At 35.0% G+C, this 24,642-nt stretch overlaps 1 protein-coding gene and 1 long non-coding RNA gene across 3 annotated transcripts in view; one reads left to right on the forward strand and one right to left on the reverse strand.

Moving 5' to 3' along the window:
- LOC121031010 (uncharacterized) overlaps positions 1-471 on the forward strand; it is a 63,374-nt gene extending 62,903 nt beyond the window's left edge. The window contains exon 3 of the long non-coding RNA XR_005790512.1: positions 399-471. This is a non-coding gene — a long non-coding RNA (uncharacterized LOC121031010). The remainder of the gene's footprint in view (positions 1-398) is intronic.
- MYL1 (myosin light chain 1) lies at positions 27-22,159 on the reverse strand. 2 transcript variants are annotated; one of them, XM_040476126.1, is made up of 7 exons: positions 21,891-22,159; positions 9,744-9,771; positions 5,776-5,919; positions 3,717-3,890; positions 3,186-3,263; positions 921-963; positions 27-349 (listed from the first exon to the last, which is right to left on the reverse strand). In XM_040476126.1, exons 1-6 carry the CDS (start codon positions 22,014-22,016, stop codon positions 935-937), a joined length of 579 nt encoding a protein of 192 aa, XP_040332060.1. In that variant the 5' UTR covers positions 22,017-22,159; the 3' UTR covers positions 27-349; positions 921-934. The 2 variants fall into 2 exon arrangements, with proteins under 2 accessions (XP_040332060.1, XP_040332061.1); XM_040476127.1 differs by lacking the exons at positions 9,744-9,771; positions 21,891-22,159 and adding exons at positions 10,025-10,049; positions 10,839-10,943.
- Between the last annotated feature and the right edge of the window lie 2,483 nt (positions 22,160-24,642).

Consider the following 24,642-nt stretch of genomic DNA (forward strand, 5'->3'; position numbering starts at 1 on the left):
GGAAGAAGGTAAAAACACAATGCAACTTGAACGTTCCCGACTGACCAGAATTATTTATTGATTTAGTGTTTTAAGGATGTTCAATGACCCATGGTAGAAAATAAAGAGTGGTGCTTGAATTTGAGGTTGTGAGTATTTTATCCTTCTTGTCTAGAGCAGGAGACACTTGGCTTGTGTGGTATGAATACAATTCATAGAGGAACGTGAAGTATATAAAAATTCAGGGAGTCCTTCCATCTAGAACGGTCCACATCGTTTTGTTTTCTGAATGATGGGACGCAGATCTGGGCAGTGAGTCATGGGTGTTATTGCAATAAGTTTCCAGCCAGTTGTCCTAAAAATGCTTGATCTACAAAGGAAAAGGGAATATGAGTTAGATGTTGATTGCATCTTTTCAGAAAGAAAGCTGGGGAGGAAATAGTCTGAAGTGCAAAAGAAGAAAAAACACAAAATGAACCAGCACTTCCAAGGTAAGCCTTTTCCTACTTATAATAACCTCGTTTCAAGTGCTTAACTTTGAACTGTGATAACCTCGTTTTCTAGAGCAGTAATTGTTAAAAGCGACATCTATTATTCAAAGAACTTAGGCCCCTACTTTTATTAGTGTTATGTTCCAGATAAATTAATGAACTAGTCTCTGGCTTGTTTGAATCTTCACTGCATAATTACAACACAATCAAAGCTAGGGTTTATAGATGGAAGCAAAGGTCTCAGAGATTTTTGCTTACACATTTATACAAAAGCCCTCTATTTCCAAATAACCCATTTCGACAGGTTGATATTTTCTGGTAAATATAAATAAATCTTAATTATGAACTAATACTAATTATGTTTATAGCACAAAGTGAAACTGTTAAATTTATAAAAAAAATACAGCATCAAGAAAGAGCTTATGTAATAAAGAGCAAACAGATATTTACCTTGAGAGCTCCATTTAATTAGACATGATATGCTTGACAAAAGCTGTGGGCATAATATAGACAGTTTAGAGTTAGAAAACCATCAAGTTTAATAAAAGAGAGGTTTAGCAAGTTAGTTCAATCTTAATTTTCCTTAGCTGTAATACTAGCATTTATTTTTTTGAAGCTCGGTATAGTCTACTATTCTTCATCCTGGATTCATGGCCTTTCCCCTGACTTTGTAAATTTAATTTTTGGAATAAATGGTACATTCACATGGTTAGAAGTTTCTTTAAAGTATGAAAGAGTTTATAATAAAAAAGAAATATTCCTCACCACTGCCTCCCATCTATCTAGTGTCTCTCTTTATGGTGAAATTGGTGGAGGTATTATGCATGTATAAGAAAATACAAATATGTGTTTCTGAAACTCTTTTTCACCCTAATGGTGGCATATTCTACAAAGTATTTTTCTTTTTCTTTTCTCAGTTAATGACTGCAAACCAGAGTATCCTTATTATTTGGGGAGTGGGGAGGGAGCTGTGGGGAATTTCATTGTGTAGGCGTATTTTATTGTGTAGGTGTACCAGAGTCTATTTGATACATACCACGTTAGTGGACATTAAGTTGTTAAAACATTTGGCTATTACCAACAACAACGTAGTGAATAATCATGTATCACTTGTTTCAAGTGCAAGCATGTCTAAAAGCTACATCCCGTGATGTAGATTTGCTAGAATTAATAGTTAGTACTACATAACCATATTGGGATTTTAATGATATGCCTTCCCAACAGGAATGCATGAGATTTCCTGTTTCCATCCACTCTTCTCAACCCAAAGTGTTGTCACACTTCTAATGCTTGGCAATCAGCTTATTGAAAAATGGCATCTCCTTGTACTGTTAATCTGTATTTCTTTTATTATTAGTGAAGTTTAACATTGTATTTATAGATTTTTAAAATGTCTTTTTATGTGAATTTCCAATGTACTTATGAATTTTGCTATTGGGTTGTAGTCTTTTTATTAATATGCAATAGTTTTTTTTTTTTAATTAGGAAAATGAGATTTTTCTGATACTGATTACTTTTTTTAATGGTTTGCTATTTGTCTTTTGGCTTTGCTTCTGGTGGCTTTTGCCATATGGAATTTAAAAAAATTATGTAGTTGAATTTATCAAAACCTGTAATGCCTTCTGGGTTTTTATCAGTGTTAGAAGGACCTTCCCACTCTAAAAGTTATAAAAGAATTCGTCCATGGCTTTTATGCTTTTGGCTTTTACATTTAAATTTTTGAACCATTTGAAATTTATCCTGGTATGAGATCCAGATCTGACTTTATTTTCTAAATGACTAACCACCTGTGCAAACAATATTTATTGAATGATTCTTCTTTTATATAATGCATTTATGGCAATAACCAAACGTAAAACATTGTTTGCAGGGGAAAAAGTGCAGTTTAATTAAGATTGTCAGTGAAAATGTGCTTGGCTGACTGCTTGCCTCTTCTCCTGCCCTCTCCTCCCCTCTTCTTCTCCCTGCTTTTCTGTTCTTACTTTTCCCCAAGTCATTAGACTTCATCTCGACATTTACATCAAAGCTATCAACGTAGCTTTATTGAAAAGTGGCTAGATTAGTCTTTTTGATAGAAAAGTTTCTCAATTTTTTTTGGAAAATTTAAATTTTACAAATTATGTCATGGAATTTTATTTTGCATCTGTATTTTGTGTGGAGTGTTGTTTTTCCAACCCTTTGGGCGAAGCTGCTCTAAATTGGTAGCACAGCATAGAGAGTTGGCCATGAAAGGAAGAACACCAGACAAGGAGAAGAACTAAATTTTAGTACCAGCCCTTCCATTAATGGTGTGACCTTCACTGAGTAACTAAACCTCTTTGGCCCTCAGTTTCCTCATTTTCATAATTACTTGCTGTTAAAGATTTTGAGATCTCTCCAACTTTAATATTCTATTAAACCCTATTCTGGCATAAACCCTGTCTATCTTACAGAAATGTGGTAAAGATCTAGCAAGAAAGAATACATGTGAAAACATTTTAAGCTATTTAACAATGCCCAGGATTGTCAAAACCCACAGGAATAAAAATCTTATGTACACGGCCAGATTCTTAGAGAATATCTTTTTAGAGTTATTGTGTAATTGATTGATAATAAATAACATGTATATGTTCAGTAAAGAAGACAGAGATGAAGTTATTTTAAGCTTGGAAGGAGTCCATCAACAACCCAATCAGTTAAGAGTTGCTGTAAATACCAAAGCACATGAGATTGTACCTTCATAGTTGATGCAGCCATTGGAGTCTTCTTGACCTGCCATCAAGGCTTCCACTTCTTCCTCTTTCATTTTCTCACCTGATGAAAGAAAACTCTTTGTTCAGAAAGAAGGCCAGAGAATATTTTCAAAATTTCACCATAACTGATCAGTTTTGGGTTCCTTGAGACTATGATTAAGCTCTTAGAGGATAGAAATCAAGCCCATCCTGTTCTTCTGGCACTTAGTATGTTGTCAATGAATTGTTTCTAATGAATGACTTAAATACACATTATACCTGATCATCCAAGCTCTATCCTATGTGGACTACCATGCTTTACTTTACTTACTCATTACTAGTAACTTAAGTTACCACTTTCCCCAAACAAACTTGTTGGCACGGAGGCCAGTAGAAATGGTCATTAGTTTTTGACTATTCTTTTTTACCAATAGCTTTTCTTCCCTACCTACTTTGTCATAACTTGATTTCCTTAAGTCATGCTCTTTCCTATATATTCTGTCCTATGAAGCCTACTGAAATAAATGTTCCTTACCCAATGTGGCTAGAACATGACGGAGTTCAGCACCCATGACTGTGCCATTGCCTTCCTTGTCAAAGACACGCAGACCCTCAACAAAGTCTTCATATGTGCCCTGGTCCTTGTTGTTGGAAATAGCTTGCATCATGGGCAGAAATTGTTCAAATTCAATTTTCTTGGCATTCATCTCTGGAAGAAATTGCAATTTGGAGAGTTATTAGCTACCATAAAATGTCATCTCTGAATCACAAATTGAACTTGAAAGTTCATTCCAGCTGATCTAAAATATCTTCATATAGCTTAAATTTCAGTTAGTAAATTGCTGATGACAAAACGTTGGTGATAGATGATAGCACGAGTTCTGGAGTCCCAGTGCCTAAACTTCTATCCCCAATCCACCATTTATAACTGCGTGATCACGGGCAACTTTCTCACCCTTTTTTGTACCTCAACTTTTTCATCTGTAAAAGAGAGATTCCTCAGAGTGTTAGTGTGAGCCCTAAATGAGATAACACATGAGAAATTTATTACAATACCTGGGACAAACCGAGTGCTGAAAAGTGTTAACTGCTTTTTATTAGTATTGTCAATTTAATATTTTCTACAAATACTAAAGAAGCAATGTAAAAATATACAACAAACAAGGTAAATCGCATTTACAACAAAAGTGTAAAACAGACTATCCAGATGTATATGAATGGACAAAGTTATGTAGCCCTAAAGTCAAAATTCCCTTTTATTAGTCCTTCCTCATAGAATGGAAATTGAATGATATTGAAAAGACCACATCTGAACATTGAATAAATGAACATTTATTTACCTAATAATGCTGTTAAAGATAGATGTTTGGTAATTTACAAAATGGCATTTACAAAATAAGATTTGGCTTATCATTTTCTCACTTTATCTCATGCTCTCAGCTACCTTTTGAATGATTTACCTAGACATTTTCCTCTAAAGAAAGTGAAGTTTGAGAAAAATTCCAGTGGAGTGATTTAGAAGTCCGTTTGCATAAATTCAAGCTCCACTTCCCCTGCTTTGGTATAAAAGGAAAATAGTCTTTTCAGTTATCAAGGGGAAAATGAGATTACTTCTTCTCCCCTCCTTCTTTCCCCCTCATGGCAAAGATAAACAGCTCAAATATCTACTTGAAAAAATTTCAGTTTTTTTCTCATCTTTTTTGTTCAGTGTGCTATTCTCCAATAGACTATTACACTGTGCTATGAATCTTTGGAATTAAAAAAATATTTTTGTTCCAGACTAATAACTGGATGACCATATCAAGCAAATGATGTCTACAATTTGCCACTTAAATATCTACTGTCTTTTGTACTGGGATTTACTTTGGGGGACTGAATGTACATTTTGGCTTCAATTTTTAAGTCCTCTTGTGATTCTTTGGGAATAGAAAATACTCTTATTAAAATGACATCCTGTCTATTCTTAATTAGGAGAGGTGAGTTTCTTTTAAAATGGCACAGAGCAGGGTGTCAAGAGACTGAGCACTGGGCAAAGTCAGCAGGCATTGTCAACCTCTTGAAAGCACTGTGATTTTATTTCCACAGCTCTTATCAGAGTAGATCTTTTCTAGAAGTGTGCCATTGCAATTTGCTGAGTTGTTCACAAAATGTATTGTGTTTTGGCCATGTTAAACATCTTTGTCAAAATGTATTTTTGCCTTTGAAGGTTTGGAAAAAATGTGCAGATTTGGATATGATTTTATTCATTAACCTTTAAATTATGAGCATTAGATGGGATGAGGATGACAATGTTAGCATTAGATTTTATTTCTTTTCATTGGCATGAAATTTTATCATGCTTGCAAATTCTCAAAGGAAAGTTCACTTATTTTATGAGGAAAAACTGAGATTCTAGACAGACAAGAAGCACATTTACCATCAAGAACAAGTTAAGCTCTATTCTATGGATCTTATTTCTCAATAAAGTTCCCTTTCTGTGTCTCTCCCCTCCCCCCTCCTTGTGGGGTGTGTGTGTGTGTGTGTGTGTGTGTGTGTGTGTGTGTGTGCATGCACACACAATCTTGCTTCCCAACTTCTTGGGAAAACACGGTTACCTTCATTGCTGGGGTTTCCCAGAACCTTCTTGACTTCTGCATTGGTGGGATTTGTGCCCAGAGCCCGAAGGACATCACCGACCTGGCTTAAGGTGATCTTAGAATCACCTGTTCTGTCAAACAGGAGAAACGCCTCCTTGAATTCTGCAAGAAGCAAGAAGCTTTAGGATACTTTTTCTCCCTTAGACCTATAAATTACCCCTAATTTCATCAAGGATCCAGTTCACTCTCCTCTGTTTTCACCTTTTGCAACCACTTATGTTGTTATCTTTGAACTCTTCCTTTTCTTAGCTCAAACAGTCATTGGCAATCCTTTCTGACACTTCTTTTGGGGACTATTTTAAAGCAGCATTTCCAGCCTCAAATCATATATTATTTTTAATCAGATACGGAAATTGAAGCTCCTTGATGTATTTATTCATATTTCCTTCATCTGCCTGAGAAGTATGACTGGGTTAAGAAATTCTGAGGTCTTGAGAAACCTTAAGAACCCCTCATAATTGAGAAAGTTAATAAAATTTCAAGAAAACAAATTTTCAATCAGGGTTGAGTTATAAGAGGTTAACCCAGGTTTTTCAAATTATTTAGAAAACCCTCTTCCTGAAGGACAAATCTCTTAGCCTCCCCCCTGGACTAGTTATCTTCAGGAGCAACTTCATTTCTCAGGAAAAAAAAAATTAGAAAGGTGAAACAAATCTCTGAGTTCAATAGTGTCGTTTCACCACTGCATTGTATGACTTTAATGGGCTCCCAATGTAATTGATTCGGAAGGAGAAATATTTGTTTGGATATATCACTATCATAATCTGTTTAAACTTTACTCTTTTTCAGATAATACATATGACAGCATGTCGCCATATTGGCTTTAGAATTTAAGTACACATTTTTAAAATTACAATTTTATGCAGATAATTGTAAATTCACTGCAATGTTAAGGAAAAAAAATTACAGAGAGATCTCTTAAATACTCTATCTAGTTTCCCCCAGTAGTAACATTTTGCAAAATTATGGCAATATTGTCACAAACAGAATATTCACATTGATAGACTCCACCAATTTTATTCAGATATTTCTAGTTTTATTTGAACTTTTATGTGTGTGTATAAGTACATATCTTTAAAGTGTTGTCTATTTTTATCACAATCACTTTGTTGCTGACTTTCCCTAAATTTTGTCACTCTATGTTGTTGGAATTGTTTTTGCCTTTCAGGATTATGTTAACAAAGTATATGCCAAAAAGACAGAAAAGGGTACTACTATGGATTAAGGGGCCAGAAGTGACATTTTAACTGAAACTTTCTAAACTTAACTAAATTAGATTTTCTGGAGAACCCAAAAGTATTGATGACAACTTGTTGGATTAATCCCAACAACACTCAAAACAACCACTTTTTAATGAGCTGAAAACAGTGTTTTTAGACCATTAATGGCCTTAGATCAAAAGATGCCATCTAGATAGATTACTCAGCAAAATGCCCTATTTTATCATCCCTCTATCCCTTGATGGAAGGTTGTACCAGACATATTCACAATCAACTATAGAGCATGTCACCATTCTTGGCTAAAGGTTTCCCTTCAGATTCTATGCAATTTGACTACATCAGACCATTCCCTTAACCTAAAAAGCACGCTGCAGGCACAGTAGGATTATTAGTCAAATATTATTTTTCATCTTTCTAAGGGACATGTGAAACTGAACTATTCTTGTTACTGGCTCCATGCTTTCATGCACAGATTGCTCAGAGGGCTCACTATTACCCTGCTTAGATGCTGATATACAAATAGGATTTTATGGGCTGTAATAGAATCTCTCTGACATTAACCCTTTGTTGATTTAAATGCCAAGGACAGACAGATATTGCTCTTCCTACCCCAGATTTTTAAGATTTATTCTCTTCAAGAGTCTAGAATATGGATTAGCAAACTGCTACCTAGGGGCTGGCCACCTGTTTTTTAAAATAAAGTTTGATTGGAATGTAGCCCATTATTTTATGTATTGTTTATGGCTATTTTTAAACCTCAACAATGGAGTGGAGTTGTTTTCTGTACTCCCAATAAAGCCTAACATATTGACAATTTGGCCCTTTAAGAAAAAAATTTGACAACCCCTGGTATAGACCAACACTAGAAACCTTTTTGTGACAATCAAAATGTTCTATGTCTGGGCTGCCCCAAAAGCCCTCTGTGGCCCCTGAGCACTAATATGAGCAGTGCAACTGAGAAAATAGCTGCTTAAATGCTTTTATTTTTAATTAATTAAAATTCAGGTTTAAATGGCCACATGTGGCTAAGTAGCAACTCCACTGGACATCACAGGACTTAGACCTTTAGAATGCAATCATGTTCCTTTTTTTCCCCTTTTCTTCCAACCTGTGATACATTCAAATGGAGCAGCCATGACCAAAACTCTTTAATCATTGAACAAGGAAGGAAACCAAAGAAGTTTTCATTCATTTCCAAAAGCATTGTATTTCCATTGAAATTTTAAGAGCTTACATTCGCTTTCCTGGCACAAGGAGAAAACCAGTCCACCCCACCAATGCTTCCTGAACTTTTATATCTAAAACTTCTTTCATATATGTAGTTATAGGTTTAATGGTCAACAGTAAGTCCTTCTGTCCTTCTGGCCAACAGTAAGTCTTCTGTTGCTTAGTCCCACCATAGTTTGGCAGCCAAAGTGACACCGTAAATTGGATATTTGAGAGGACTGGGATGCAGTAGCTGATAATGTAGCAGCATCACTCGTTAAAAATGCATTAAAATTCAAACAAAATATAGTAGGATTACCATTTTTTTTCAATGAGAAAAAAAAATAGTCCTTTGTAGTATAATTTCAAATGCTCTTGAGTTCTGAGTCATTGAATCACCTGATCTGTTGACATGAGATCATCAACCATGATGTAGATACATATGAGTTTTTACTACAGCAAATATCCTTTTTTTTTCTTACTTGACGTCCAGACATGAAATATTCTAGGCATTGAAACAGACTGAAAAATGTGGCATTTCTTAGGTACAGAACCAAGTATTTGAATAGTTTCTTATTAAACACCTATAATTATAATTATTTATGTATGCTATCATATAACTAAAGTGTTTCTCTCCCTCACTTCTTTAGAAGTAATTTCTTTCTCAGTTTGTTTGAACTTGTGACACTATCAGTCCATAAAACATTCTCTCCTACACTTCTAGTGAAAAAACAAACTTCGTGGGACATAGGGTCTCTTGGATCCAAAGACCTGAAGGAAATGTTAGGGAAAGTACTCAGCTTCTCTTGAATTTTAAGAATTTGAAATCTTCTAGTTAGTAACTGTTTTTGTGAAATAAATTTCTAATTAGTTTAAACTAATACCAGAGTTTGGGCCTGTTACTAATACTTTGGGTCATTGAACAAGTCCTATCAGCTCTCTAAAGACAGACCAGGAGATGTCTAATGTTTCTTGCACAGTTTTATGATAAACTTTTCTTCCTTCTCTCTGAATTCACTTTTATTCTATATCCACTTCACTTGTTTCTCTCAACTCACTGTGATGCCCATTGAAATTATGTAGGTTTGGTAATTGGCAGGTTCACAATCAATATTATTTTCTAAATGGAACAATTCAGACCTCTCAAATCTGTCTTCAGGAATTTGATGAACAGGTTAGCCTTTCAAAATCTACAACTTTTTTTGGGTGTATCTATGGTATTGGCTACTCTATCAAAATGGTTTTACTTAGAACAGTGATTGCAAGGACCTATTTTATGGTGTCTATCTTTTGTTTGCATAAACCTTTGATTACTGATTATAAGCAAGAGGTTCAAGTTGAGAAAACTTCTATTTAGAGTGATTGAGAGCATTTATATTTAGAGTGGCTACACCAGTGGGGATAATTAGGAAGAGCTGATCTCATCTCAGGGGAGTTGGTTTTCTCACATGCCATCTTTATGAGTGTGCACACATTAACAACTGTATCTTTTAAACTTACCATCCTGCTGTGCCTTAGAGAACTCGATCTGTTAGAAAGAAATTAACCACAAAGAATATTTTAACCAAACAAAAATGTCCTTATTTTTAAGTGTATCCAAGCTCATTCCCTGAGTATTCTTCAAAGTAAGCTCCAAAAGCAAGCCTACTTTTCAGAGGTCAGGCATAGCTTGGACACAAACAGGTTGAGCCACGCAGTAACATGCCTTAGAGATAAGGGATATTTCAGAAACCAGGCAGTGCTCTGCCTACATCTGGAGTAGAGAAGCTCAATTCACTTACCAGCAATCTGGTCGGCACTGAAGGACTGCAGTGGTGAGAGAGGGAGAAAGAAAGAAACAATAGTACTCTTTCAAATGCATTGACAGAAGCATGAGTGCTCTCTGTTCTGAGATTTCTAGGAGAATATGTAGGTGTCATAGAATAAGAGGTGGCCTTAGGATACTTTGGAATCTAGGAAAAATAAACTATTGCAAAAGATAATTAGGGAACATCTCTCTGCATCTTAATCAATGAATCAATGATTTAACAAATGCTAAGTAAAATACTTCCTGGAATAACATAATAGTCTGTGATGTATTTAAAATATGTCTAATACAGATACACTGAATTAAGAAATAGAGATACACTGCATTAAAAAGATCACCTTAAGTCTTTCTTCTATTTAACTAGGAGGTTTTTGCTCGACCATGTGTCTGATGGGTCGGAAATAGCTTACTTATTTTAGCTGTCTTCATCAGACTGTTTTTAAAAGTATAGTATTTTGCTATAGTAGCAATTTCCTCTCCCCCATGTTTAGATATAATAAACCTTATGTCATGTAACAAAAGTTAGTGAAGCATAAAGTACTGCTTTGGGGAGTAAGATGTACTTTTCCAGTTAGCATAATAGCTCGAATTCATCTATCCTCACCCGACCTCAACGAAAGCAAAAGTAGATTCTACTTTTCTACAGACTTTCTACAGACTTTTCTACAGACTTATACTGAATATGTTCTTTCCATAGTTCTGCTCCTTGACTGCCTTTCTATTCAGTAAGGTCATATCCACGACTATATCCTCCTATAAAGGACAAAGAGTTTTCTCACAGGACCCACCATGGCAGAACTTCTGGGCTGAGGAACAGCGGCAAAGCTGAAGAGTGAGTTGAGGGCCGCTCCAGTCCCTGAGTGGGGCCTGCTTGCCGAGGCTGCCTTTTATTTCTGGGGAAGCTGTGACCTCACAGCTAGCATCAGGTTTCAGAGAGAAGTGGCCACTCCCCTTGGAGAGTTCTTTAGCTTTCTTAGGGCAAAGGGAAGGAGGGCTCTGTACCCTGAGGGCTATTTTTAGGAAACCAGAACCTAGGAGTGGACAGCCATAATGAGACGAAGCCTGTCAGTACTTTTATGGTCTTTATCCCTGAGATGTTCTCTTGGAGCCTCTTCCTTTAAGAAGCTTCTTACTTGTTCAGTGGCAGAGGAGCTTAGAATTTCTCGAGCACTCAGGCTGACCCCTTCTCTCGTTGAATTATGGACTTTGCAAACTTTGCATCAGCAAGTTTTGATATTTAATGGAATTTATTGGATGGGACTGGGTTGGGGTTTCAAATGGCAATTACTATAGAAGGAAGAGCCTGAGGAGCTCTGTCCTTGGTGGTAAAGTTCAGAAGACTTGAAAAGGGCATGCACATTCTTCGTGTTTCTTAGAGTTCACTCAAGTGAAGGTGTGGTCAGTTCTTGAAATCTCTAACTAAAGACCACTCTTTTGCAAGTTGTGTTCTCAGATGTATAGAGTTTATCTAAGCCAGGATAGTTCAAAGCTCCATTTTCACCATTCTCCCTTAGTTTTTGTACAGTAAAATGGGTATTTCCTCCATCCTCAGAGTCCAGACTGAGAACCAGAAAAACCCAAAGCAGGGGCTGTAAAGTGCCAGTTGGCACTTTAGGATTTTAAAGGCATCTAAGGGATTGGCTGGTAATGGGTTTTCATGGCAGCTTACCTGAAAATAGGAAGGAACTCCATTCTTGGAATGGTACTGTGAAAAGTGGTCCTTAGGAAAGATCAGTCCTAGAATGTCCACGAACATTCAGACATGTTTATCAGTTTTCTACATACCTAAAGCAGCTTATATGTGCAAAGAACGTTGGAGATAGATTTTGATTTAAGTATTGTCTCAGCAACTATTTTTAAGAGAATGGTCACAAAAAGCATGAAGTCTCCATTCACTAGACAGAAGAATCCTTTGTGGCTTTACTTCAAAACATTTAGGAAGAAATCAAATTTTAAATGCATATCACTTTTTGTCCCAAGTTTACAAGTAGTGAAACAAATTTCCTAGGGTGTTAAGTCCCAAAGTGAGGACTAAAAACATAATTTAAAAAATATTAGTACCCAATAAAATGTACTTTAATAAATAGACATTTTGAGAATTTATGAGAAATGGAAGTTAATAGAAAAACTTAGATGCTTCGGATTATTAGGAGGAAATGAAGGGAGGGACAAAGGTGGAAATTTCTAACCTTTGATAAGTGTGTAATTTGGAGCCTCATGGTTTTTGATGCCCGAATTAAAGCCATGAGAGCAGACCATATTTCTTTGTGTTCTTTTTAGTCTTATAATTCTATTTGTGTACTGTGTCATTAAATTGAAATTGCCCTATGGTTAACATTGAGAACTAGTATATATCTTTAGTAGAACTAAAAACTACAAATAACACAAAATAAATCCATCAAAGTTGCCCTACAGAATGCCTATCATTTGCCCTACATAATGCTTCTTTGCGAGGTTTTTTTTTTGAGCAGAAAAATGTGTCCTTGAATACATATAAAGTATGGTCAATTTGTATAATACTTGTGGAGTACACTGGAACATAATTCTTAAAGTTGTATTTATACTATGATTAAGCTACTCCTAACCACTTGAATATTATGTAAACGTTTACTATTATTAAAATAGAAGTGGCAGGCGGTTGTCAGACAATTTTACTCTACTTTCTCTATATAACTTTACTACGTAAAGGATGAGAGCTTAGATTTTTTTGTACCTATTGAGAATCAAAGTAAACATTTAAGCAAGTTATTGATAACAGCAGAAAAGCGACAGTGTATTCTAGCCTAGAGAATAAACTACAATTTAAAAGTTAAAAGACCTGAACGCTGTGGTCATAGAATAAATGGGAACTGCTACTTATTCTCTGGTACACCTTCTACAAATGATGAAGAGTTTCCTTTGCATCTCTTTTCTTGGTGTTGGAATGATGAAGTAATCAGTTCTTTGAACAAAGACATGATATTAATACAAAATGTCAGCTGATTTTGGCCTCCGTTGGCTTTGTCATCATTTGGTTTGTTTTAAAAAATTAGATTTAAGTCCATTCTACCTGGAATGCTCTCCTCTCATCTCTGTTTCTTAGAAATTAACTATTCTTCAAAGCCCTGATAAAATCTCCTCTTGAAAGAATCTTTTCTCCCTATTTACTCAGCTCCTTTCTTCCCACTGAAAGATGTTTAACCTTCCTGGTTGTAAACTTCTGGAAAGTCCAGGCCATTAGTGAAAACCATTTACCTTTGTCCATGATGCAAACTGGGCATGGGCCCACCCCAATTTTTTCCCCCTAGAGTGCTTCCTCTGCCTTATTTTTATAACTCATTTCCCATAGCTCTATAAAATACCTTGTCTGTATTAGTTGTTCAACAGATTTTCTATAAATTAAAATCATTAGAGCATATGCACAGTAAGTTCCAACCTCAAACATGAGCTTCTCCTCTAGAATATTATATTCCATGAGGGAAGAGATTTCATCATCTCCTTCAAAGAGCTTACATTCTATAGAAGGCGATATGTTCTTCTTCAGGGGTATAGGTCCAGCACCTAGAACTGCCAAGCACATACGAGGCATGCTAATTTTGAATTATTGATGTATGTGCCTTTATATTTCCACAGTCTTTCCTTAGATTTTACATAAATGTTTATGCTTAGGAATTCTAATTTGCCAACCCTCAATTTGCTTTTCCATCTTAGCCTACATACCTATATTAGACTGTTAGTACAACAGCTATATGCCATATTTTTGTGACTCCTGTGCTCTTTAGTACTGGATTTAAGTAAGTAGTAGTTTACAAGGGACTGGTGGTGAAAAGGATTTTTATTGCAATGTTTACAGATGTTTTCTCACTTTGAAAAGTACTCGTGATGTTCAGTTAACTGATTAAAGACAAAATAAAGCTTCTAGTGTATAGAAGGAATTAATTTATAGGGAAAATATTAAGACGAATTTAATCAAACAGGCTCTGAAATTGTTGTATGTTAAGCTTTAGTATATCAAGAAGAGCTATAATTAAGGATGATCTGGGAGATCCGTGACGTTGAATACTGAGAGAAAATGCCCTAGGAAGGAACATAGACTATGGTCTTTAAACAGTCTTCATCTTCCCTGCAAGACATAATGAGGCTAATGACTGGTAAGGCTAAGTAAAGAAGTTAATCTAAGCAGGGCCAGTTTTCAAGCAAGAAAACATTGCTGCATGTTCTCTGATTTAATGCCTGGCAGAGAGGCATTTGAAGGCCTAGAATGTATGCAAAACCTAAGAAAAACTTAGATTATTATTTTTCATTCTAATCTCACAGAGTTACCGTGAATCACCATAAAAAGGCAGCAGAAATACTGTTTTGGAAATTAGAATTTTGTGCCTCAGAGTAACTTATTTGATTTAAAGGAAATACATATTTTTCATTTCATTTTTTATTTTACCTCAACAAAGGATATACTTAGGCTGGTGACTATAATACGAAATAAAAGGGAGAAATTAAGAACAATGAGAATACAGTACTAGTCCAGGCTGTCCAATATAAGAGAGAGTAGATGGCTATATTGGATACATTTATCTGAACAGAAGGAGAAATAAGTAATTCTATGCTGTGAAAGTGTGGACTAGTCAACTGAATTCAGTCACATTGGCTGAATTTGTAAGATAACACAATTCAGACCTACAAGACTTAATGAGAGGCCTAGGTGAATTTTAATAAAAATTTAAACATGTGGCCCAAGTCTATACTTCTTCAGCTTACCTATGGTTAATAACTGATAAATTTAAGATTTTTTAAGAGTTGTACCTTCTCTACTTTGTACATTTATTTATATGCAATTTATTAAAAATCCAAGTCGTGTTTTTGTTCCTTCCTTCCTCTTTTTATTTAAAAAATGTGAGCATTCGAAAAATTCTTGGTGTATGTGTTTTAAGAAATTTAAAGTATCTGCTTTTTCCTCATCTGTAATAAAAGTTCTTTTTGTGACCACAGGGATTTATGAATGTTGGCATTACCATTTTAGAGATTTTAGGTCTTTTGATATGATGGGAATGGAACTAGACAGGGATTGAAACATTCAGAATTTTGTTCTATTATAAGAAAGCATGTGTCTTTTGATTAAATAACTTATCTGGGTTGCAGCTTCCTCTGTATGATTTCTAGGTTTGCTATGTTCTGCACTGGTGTGAATTTTCCATGCTTTTGTTAGTAGAATCAACCTCAACCTCCTTTTTTAATGGAAAAGGGCTTAGTGCTTAAAAACTCATTAAGCAACATTATTTTGAAGTAATTTAGATAAAGAGGAGTTAAAATATAATTTCATAAACTGTGTTCAAGTGAGTCAGATGCTTCAGAAACATGAGACGTTGAACCATTAGGCATGTGCCATGTACAAAGACTTCACTCGCCACAACAAAAGAAAGACTATAAAGTTGAGTAGATGTGGTTTTATCTTTAAGGTAATTTTTTTTCCTCTGGCTTCAATTCACTATTATTAACTTATGGCCAGAATAACAAGGATCTGTCATCCATATAGTTTGAATTTTTAACTAATATAATTGAAGCGACTACACCTTGTATATTGCAACTTTTGCCCTCCAAATTCTGATTTGGAGTGAGAAACAAACTGTAGAAGTTGATGTAGAAACAAACTATAGATCTCATTTTCATACAAAAAGTATTTCAGTATGAGGAGAAGCGGAAGAAAGTGTAGTATCAGCAGACTAAATATAATCCTTTCCATAATTTCCATGAGTCAGATGGTGCTTAATGCTGGGTAATTATGGAACGACTTCTAAAGACAACTTGCCAGGGGATTCATTTGCAACATTAGAATGTCAAGAGTCTAAATTTGTCACTGTCACTTTGTGGTCTCCTTGTCTTGCAAAGATTTCATTATCTTTAAAATTAAAAGTGCTATTCACTATTAATTGGTGAACATATCTATTCCTTTCCAAATTGCATTTTACTTCGCAAAGATATTATCCAGGTACATATCATTCAAATGTAATTTTGGAGAGTTACAGAATGCCCTTTAGTGTTTTCTCACTCCATTCCACCTGTTCCCTTCTTATACATCATAGATGTTTAAAAGTGGAAACTTCATATGGTATCTAGTGGTAATCTCAAATAATTTTTTATTTGCTCCTGAGGTTATATTCACACTGCAAATGGATTGATATCGCAATTTGTTACATTATAGTTTTATTAAAAATTAATTTGTCTTATTGAAAGGTCAAGATAAAAAAACAAACTCTTACAATTACCTAAAGAAAGCTTAGAGACACCTTATAAATGTTTTCAGTCATTCCTTCTAATCAGAAATTGACTATATGTGTTCTTTTCCTGGTTCTTTTTCTCAAGCTGGTTAAGGTTAAGATTTAATCATTATACATGTGATATTATATTTCTGCGTATCACTCCAAAAGATATATGGTTGATATTTCCTTACAGTTAAAATCATGCTATTTGTAAACAAAATAGAGATCCCATACTTTTCTCAGAATATTGGCCTGATGGCAAAATTTGGAGGTCGGTTTTGGTATATGTGTATACTTAATTAAACAAAACCAAAATTATTTTAAAATTCAATCTGTTTAATTACATTTAAGAGCATTTAAAAAAAATTTTAATGTTTTTATTTATTTTTGAGACAGAGAGAGACAGAGAATGAGCAGGGGAGGGGCAGAAAGAAGGGGAGACACAGAATCCGAAGCGGGCTCCAGGCTCTGAGCTGTCAGCACAGAGCCTGATGTGGGGCTCGAACTCACGGAGTGTGAGATCATGACCTCAGCTGAAGTTGGACACTTAGCCGACTGAACCACTCAGGTGCCTCACATTTAAGAGCATTTTAAAAATACTTTGGTATAGTTTATTTTTTCCAGCTTTATTAAGATATAACTGACATAGCATCATGTAAGTTTAAGTAAGGTGTACAACATGATTTGATGTGTGATGATTTTGATATTGTAAAATGATTACCATGGTAAAGTTAGTTGATACATCTATTTAATAGTTTTTAAAATTAAAAAACAATTTGTGTATGGTGTGTGTGTGTGTGTGTGTGGTAAGAACTTTTAAGATCTACTCTCTTAGCACCTTTCAAGTGTACAATATGGTATTATTAACTGTAGTCACTATTCTGTATATTAGATCCCAGAACTTATTCATCTTTTTAAAAAAGTTTTTAAATGATGTTTTTAATGTTTATTTAATTTTTGAGAGAGAGAGAGAGAGAGAGGCAGAGAGAGAGGGAGACCCAAATCTGAAGCAGGCTCAGGCTCTGAGCTGTCAGCACAGAGCCTGATGCGGGGCTCAAACCCATGAACCACAAGATCATGACCTGAGCTGAAGTCAGACACTCAACTGGGTGACTGAGTCACCCAGGTGCCCCTAGAACTTATTCATCTTCTAACTGGAATCTTGTACCCTCTGACCACCTTTACACATTTACCCCATCCCCAGCTCCATCCCTGACAACTACTAATCTACTCACATAACGACTTTTTTTTTAGTATATATGTTCCATTTACAAATTTTTTATAGGAAGCTAGAACAAAGTGACTAGGAGTCTTTCTAGGTCCCTAATATTCCCACCTTTCATCTGTAAAAGAGAGCACCCAACCTGTCGGTAACAGGTGCTAAGATAGGGGAAATCTGTAGAGAACAGAAAAGTAGTGAACAGCCAAGGTCAACAGTCTTTGTGAACCTGCTCTGATTTGTGTCCATCACCCCTAACTCTGGCTACACAGGACTGTGCAGGGCAATATGAGATCCACTCTACCCCATACATTTAAGAATAAAAAAAAAAGGCTTCTTCATGTATTCTTAACAGCAGTTTACTCTTTATGAACAGGAGGTAGTTTGGGATACAATTACCACAGTTGACTCTGGACTTGGCCTGCAAGGTTAAATCCTAGCTCCACCACCTACTAGTTATCTGATTGTGAACATAGCACTGAACCTCATTAGACTCAATTTCTTTTCTTGCAAAACAAGGCTAAAAACCACCCCAGTATAACGTTTTGAGGATTAAATAAGCTAATAGGGCACAGGAGTTAATTCACAATGAATATTTATTATTATATTACAAAGAACTTTGTAGTTTTCAGAGCCTTTCATGGGCCATGACCTCATTTGATTTTCTCAACAATTCTTCAAAATGGGACTGGGTTTGTATTAGCCTTGTTAGAGCTGAGGAAAAATGAATTTGTAGATTAAAACAAATAATCCTATACCTGGACCAGAGCCAGTCAGGTAATGCAGTGTATATACAATATTTGCCTCCACTAAATACCCGTCAGTAAATACATGCATTTATTGGGAATGCTGTATTCCTACATTGCCATTAAACTGAAAGTTTAAATCTCCCCAAGTGTGTGTTGAATCATTTAGATTTGTTATTTGATAAATTTCTGTCAATGCATTCTGTACCTTTACCACTTTTTGTAAATACCACCTGCAGCATCTAGTCAGAGATGACCTGATTGAATTACAGTGAAAACAGTGAGAATTAAAACTTAAACAGCACAAGGACAGACATCATTCAAAGTCTTATATCCTCATAGCAATCCTGACATATCAGTTGCGGCATGCATCGTGCAAAAAATTTATTTACACATTGATCTTTTAAAATCTAGGCACATAGTCATCTCATTACTTATTTTCTTTTCATTATTTCAACACTTGGCTGAAGTGTTGGGCAGCAGGTGTTAATTCTTGTGTTTGCGCCTGCAACTATGCTCATGGGGGGTTTTAATTCCTACACTTGAGAGTCTGTGAGACAGTGTTCTTTAGTCGGGCATTGTTGCTGGAAGTGTCAGCTCTCTGAAGGCAAAGAGTGTTTAGAACCATCCAGGAAAGTAACTTTAGTGTTCAAATATCAGCTGTCTTTGTGTTTTTGAAAAGGACATTCCTGGAAAATCCATGGTCATAGGATATCAGGTAAGCATTCCCTCAGTGAATATCAGAGGTTTTATGTCAGAACAACTGAACAAATGTTCTAAATAACCAACAAACTAGGAAATCAGGTTGCAAAGCACATTAAAGAAATTGATAAAACTAATTAACAATATTAAAGATTGTTCAGAGTTTATGGGGACTTAAATATATAGCTGTTAAAGATGGTATATTATAAGGCAGAACATAGATAGTAGCTGGGAATAGTAGTGAAGAATTAAATATTACTGTTGCCATGCCTATAATACTACAGAGATAGTTACTTAAACTTTAGCATTACTCAAAGTCTCAAGGACAGCTGGATTTCTAATATTATATGATTTATGAAAGAAAGTTTAAAATCCAATTAAGTTTTGTTCTTTATCGAGTTTTCAGAAAGTTAATGAACACATATAACAGCTCTATTAATTTCTTTAGAGTTCATTTTCTCTGCCTGAAAAAAGTTTATAACTTATATGAGGTAATATATCTAGAAATATCATTAGGTGATTAAAAGCATCATAATATGAAATGTTTTAATGTACATTTTAATTTGCCTTGTTACCTACTGGGATGAAATTAAATTTTATATACTTCTCAAGATGTAGTCCATTCTTTGACTATAATACCTATAAATGTGCACTGGTTTCATAGTGATGAATGCAAATCATTGAAGGCCTTTAAATTCCTTTACAAAAACATGTTAGTTTCAGTCTTATCCTTCTCCTTTTCTCTCTCTTTATTAAGAATAGGCCCTCTGAAAGAAATATAAAGGTTAAATTCCTCCTGTTTCTTCTAGATGCATTTAACTGCTCCATTTTAGTTTGCGTCCCTTATCAGGATCCATCGCATCTCTCGTTCTGTAATGAACTAGTGAAGATGTTACATACCTCATCACTGCAGAGACGCCCTAAGATTGTTTTCTTCTTTTGCTTAGTTGTGCTAGCTACATTAGCCACCCTAGCATGAATTCAACATATAGATGAAAGGATAAACCTTCAAGATTCAAAACAGCGTCACTTCTGTGCTGTGGACAATCAGTTTAATCTCTGGATTTAAAAAAGTGATGTTTTGTCTTTCCTTAGACACTTACTGCCAAACTAAATTTTTAATCGGTCAATCAATCAATCATCAATCAGTGTTATTTGTATTTCTTCAGGGAAGAAAATTAATGCTTGCCTTCATTAGTGGGATATTTTGTTTTCTTCTTAAGAAGGCACATCCCCTATCCCCCCACAGATATTTGTAATACTGGATACAAAGAGGTAACATTGTCTTATAAATCACAATAAATATAGTGGAATAGCTTTGACACTGATTCATATCTCTAGTCTTAGTATGGAATGGAGAGTCAAATAATACGGATGATTAGGATTCTTGTAGTGGCCATAATCACATTCATTGTATAATGTAGTCAGTGTGCATCTATAAAGATACATTAACTAGAATTGCTGGAGATGAAAAATTTGGTTTTTTCTTAATGAACTATATGCAGTCCTTTAGCTAGAACACCATTTATCAGAAAATCTGACATGCATTTCTCCTCCTAAGTGGATATTCATTAAGAAGAGTTCCTAACCAGTATTAGATTCTCTGACCAACTTTCTTCAAATATGGCTTTAGGTACCTAAAAACTCAAGATAAATATTTGTATTAATCCACTCCTACTTTGGAACATATAATTTCATGTTTAACCAGAATGCTATAAAAATTATGAATGTATTTATTTAATGTCATCACATAGATCTGAGGATGATCCAATATAATATTTATGTGGGGAGTATTTTTTTAAATCTATGATTATACTAAAATAGTCAATGAAATGTTTATTTATAGGTCAGCTTGGTCATTACAGGTAAACAGTATTAAATTAGCAAAATTTAGATTTATTATGTACAGAACTTTTGGCTTAAGAGAAAAGATCACCTAATAGGACCTTTTGCCCATTAGTTTTCCATATAAGGCAGAGTTCCTGAAAGATTTCAAACTGTCATTCAGACCAGTCAAGCCCCAGTGAATGAGGAGAAGGAGCACATTTGATGGATCACATCACTGAGAGGTAACAGGCACATACATGCACAGCGTCATTTTCCCAAAAGCAGATAATCTGTGGCAATTGAGAACTTTGATCACAGCAAAGTGTCGACACAAAAATCAATCACATTCTCCTTAGTTGAAGATCAGTATGCAAGAGCTCAAAGACATAAGCTAAAAGTCATATAACCAAGTTTTATAGTATTTTGGGGGTTAGTTTCATTTAGAAGCAACTCACACATTCTGAATTAAATACTATATATAAATAAACAAGATGACAGTTATAGTCACTGAAACACTTGAGTGCATAATTGTCTGCACTGAGATCTAATTTGGTGTTGTATCAAATTTTATTAAGCAAAGCTGAAGGGGGAATTAACTTGAATTGCAAAAATCCTCTGTTTTTCAGAAGAAATAAAGCAGCTGTCAAATAAATACGCCCAGGACAACTGGGTCATCAGCTGTTTTAAAACTTTTGGAAACAAGTCGGAGCTAAAAATTTCTTTTGATGTAGCATTAAGGTAAGGGATCCAGTTTCCACAGAGATTTTGTTTAAAACAAAACAGAACAAAATAAAACACTGGTTTAAGTATTTGCGAAACACCTTTTCACACTTACACATTTTGTCCCTAAATTGCACTTTGACCATTTAGGGAAAAAAGAAAACCAGAGAACAAAAACTGGAGCAAAGTACAGGCTCCATAGGCAATATCACATTCATAGTAATGACAGAGTTTATTTATTTTTAATTTGGATTCTTTTCTCCCCAAATCTACCAGTCTGTGTAGTAACGCCACTTCTCTCAATGAAAAATATGCCCCTTTGCAAGTTCCTAGAGTTTCCTACTGTTGAAAGATGTTTCAGTGACCAAACATTTCACCCCTTTTAGTTACCTTAATGGCAGAGAGGTCAATTTTTTCTTCTTTGGGTTTGGCTGGGGCGGGTGCAGGTGCAGGTGCAGGTGCCGGGGCAGGGGCTGGGGCGGCAGCAGGTTTCTTCACGTCCTTCTTTGGTGCCATTTTGTTTAAAAGGATAGGTTAAAAAAAAAAAGGAGCACCTCCAAAAGAACCTGTCAAAATGATTCTTGGAAGAGGAGTGGTGCTTCAGTTGATCCACAGCCCAGTGTCTTGAAGGTGGACCCAGAGTGTTAAATGGTATAAGGGCATGCATATATATTTCACTTAGTGCCTAATAGAATCTTGACACATGCGGCTGGATTGGACGGTTCGCTAGTCAAGGGGGATGGCATTCAGGCTCAGACTATAAATGGAATCTAAAGGGTCAGGGCTTCATCAATTTTTTTTAAACTCCTCTTGCTTTTTTTTTTTTTTTCCCACCTCCATATATAAAGGAGAAAGAAGTATGACAAAGCCAGCTTCAGATCCTTTGGTGACAGTAAAGTAGATTGACTGATACTTTTTCTTGGTAGAATTACAGTTCTGCTGAAGTTGTAAATCTTTTTTTTTTTTTCATGCCCAAGAAACTTTACCGAAGGATTTGATTTCAACTTGGAACTTTGGCAGGGAGTATCACTTTCACCCAGCTCCTTTGCTCATGCTCCGCCCCCCTTGCCATAATTTGCAAGAAACTGTTGGTCAGCAAAGAGGTGGTGGTGTTTAAAAATAAAAAGCAGACGTATAAGGAGAGCCCATCAAATATTAAAAGCTTTCCCTTCTAGGGAGCACAAACTTTGTCTCCCTCACTCTATCTCTCTCCTCTTTTTGTAATTGTAATGAACAGCATATTAAAGAAAAATAATTCAAAACTACTTCCTATAATTTAATTTTCTTTCTATAATGAAAAAAATTAAACAGGATGTAAGTTTTACCTTCTTGCAAAACAGCTTTTCTAATAATAAAATAACAGTCAATCAAAGTAGACACATCCATTTTACTTCTTAAATGGCGTGAAGCCTAGTTATTTGTCACCTGATTTTTTTTATCTGTATTAGGGAGATAAGGTATATTTTTAATCTAAGTGGCCAGACAAATAAAGAGAGAGAGAAGGACTTCAATTACTAATACTGTGTGAATTTTGGTGGGTAACTTGAAAGTTTTTCCTTTTCTGTCTTTGGGTTCCTCAGTTGATGAAGCTAGATTATCATATTAAGAAGCATAAGATTAAACAATGTACCATCTTCACTTCAGTTCTTTTAACTTGTGAGATATTTAATTAAGGAGTAGTTATTAGTTAGTAAACAACAACAACAAAATAAACCAAAATAAACAAAAAACCCCCAAAAACCCACTAGCTAGTTTGGGGTTTTACAAAAGCATATATCAGATATATAAGATATATAAGAGCATATACATGTATAAGTATGTATGTGTAAGTACACATATTTGTATTCTAATTGTTTCATATTGTTATTTAAAGATATAGATTTATTAGCCATTTTCTTTTGTTCTGATATAAAAGCATTCCCCAATTTGGGGAAGGTCACTATTCCTCTCCATATATTATAGCTAAGAGTGATTTAAAGTCTCATTAGCAATAATTCACTTAAATCACATCTGACCCATAGTTATCAGTCTCCTTATATCCTGAAGTGGCATGATCTACTTGACTATATTACCCACATAGGTTCAGGAGAAGTATTTTATTAGTTCTTTCCTTCGCTACCCCACACCAAAGATTCAATCATTAGCTACATTAGCTGCTGGTACTCATTTTTTATATACAAGACAGTCAGGAGAACCTGAACATATTTTACCTAAGAACATGGAATATCTCAAATTTAAATAATTAGAATAGAATTTAAAAAAGAATGCTATGTTTTATAATAGAAACACTGTATTTTAAATAACAGAAATGTAGCCACCAATTTGTTTTGCTTTGGACTATCAAGGGAAGAATAGGGTTTTTCTGAAATTACTGAGTGATGGATAAACTCTTACTTTAATTCACAGCCTGTTTTATTTTATTTTTTAAGGTTTATTTATTTTGAGAGAGAGAGAGAGAGCGAGTGAGCAGGGGAGGGGCAGAGAGAGAGGAAGAGAATCCCAAGCATACTCCGTGCTGTCAGCATGGAGCCCAACTAGGGGGTCAATGTCACAAATTGAACTGTGAGGTCAGGAACTGAACTGAAATCTAGAGTTGGAAGCTTAACCGACTGAACCATCCAGGAGCCTCCACAGCCTATTTTAATACTTCTCTATGTGCAAAATCCTTTAAAGTCTAAAACAAAATAAATAAATAAATAAATAAATAAATAAATAAATAAATAAATAAAGGAAATCCCTGAAAATCTATGACAGGCTTACATGTAAAAGAACTTTTTATGTTCTGAGTCAAAAAAAAATTGAAATAAGAATACTTTACTTCATATTAAGGAGGAAATGACTTGATTTCACTATATATCTAAATCTCTTTATGTTACCAATTATATATCTCAGATTCATTTATTGACTAGAGGAAAGTATGTTGGTATAGAATTTTCTACTTAAAAACTGGAGCTTACAAACGTACACGTGCCATTCATATCATATCAAGGGTACATGCTATCAATATGATATTACTATTGATATTAACCTTGACCATGTTGCTCAGGTAATGTTTGACAGCTTCGTCCCAAAACCATAACGTAGTATAGTCATGAGAAGAACATCAATCAAATCCAAATTGAGGAACATTCCACAAAATTCC

Source organism: Herpailurus yagouaroundi, unplaced genomic scaffold (genome assembly GCF_014898765.1).
Source record: "Herpailurus yagouaroundi ecotype Mexico unplaced genomic scaffold, PumYag 140, whole genome shotgun sequence".
Taxonomy (NCBI): Eukaryota; Metazoa; Chordata; class Mammalia; order Carnivora; family Felidae; genus Herpailurus; species Herpailurus yagouaroundi.

Bases quoted from the DNA above. Each gene is read 5' to 3' on its own strand.
- MYL1 (XM_040476126.1), bottom strand. From the start codon at position 22,016: ATGGCACCAAAGAAGGACGTGAAGAAACCTGCTGCCGCCCCAGCCCCT. The intron at 3,891-5,775 runs GTAACCGTGTTT...AATTTCTTCCAG, and splicing joins GGGAAACCCCAGCAATGAAG to AGATGAATGCCAAGAAAATT. The intron at 964-3,185 runs GTACAATCTCAT...TTATGCCCACAG, and splicing joins TGGCTGCATCAACTATGAAG to CTTTTGTCAAGCATATCATG.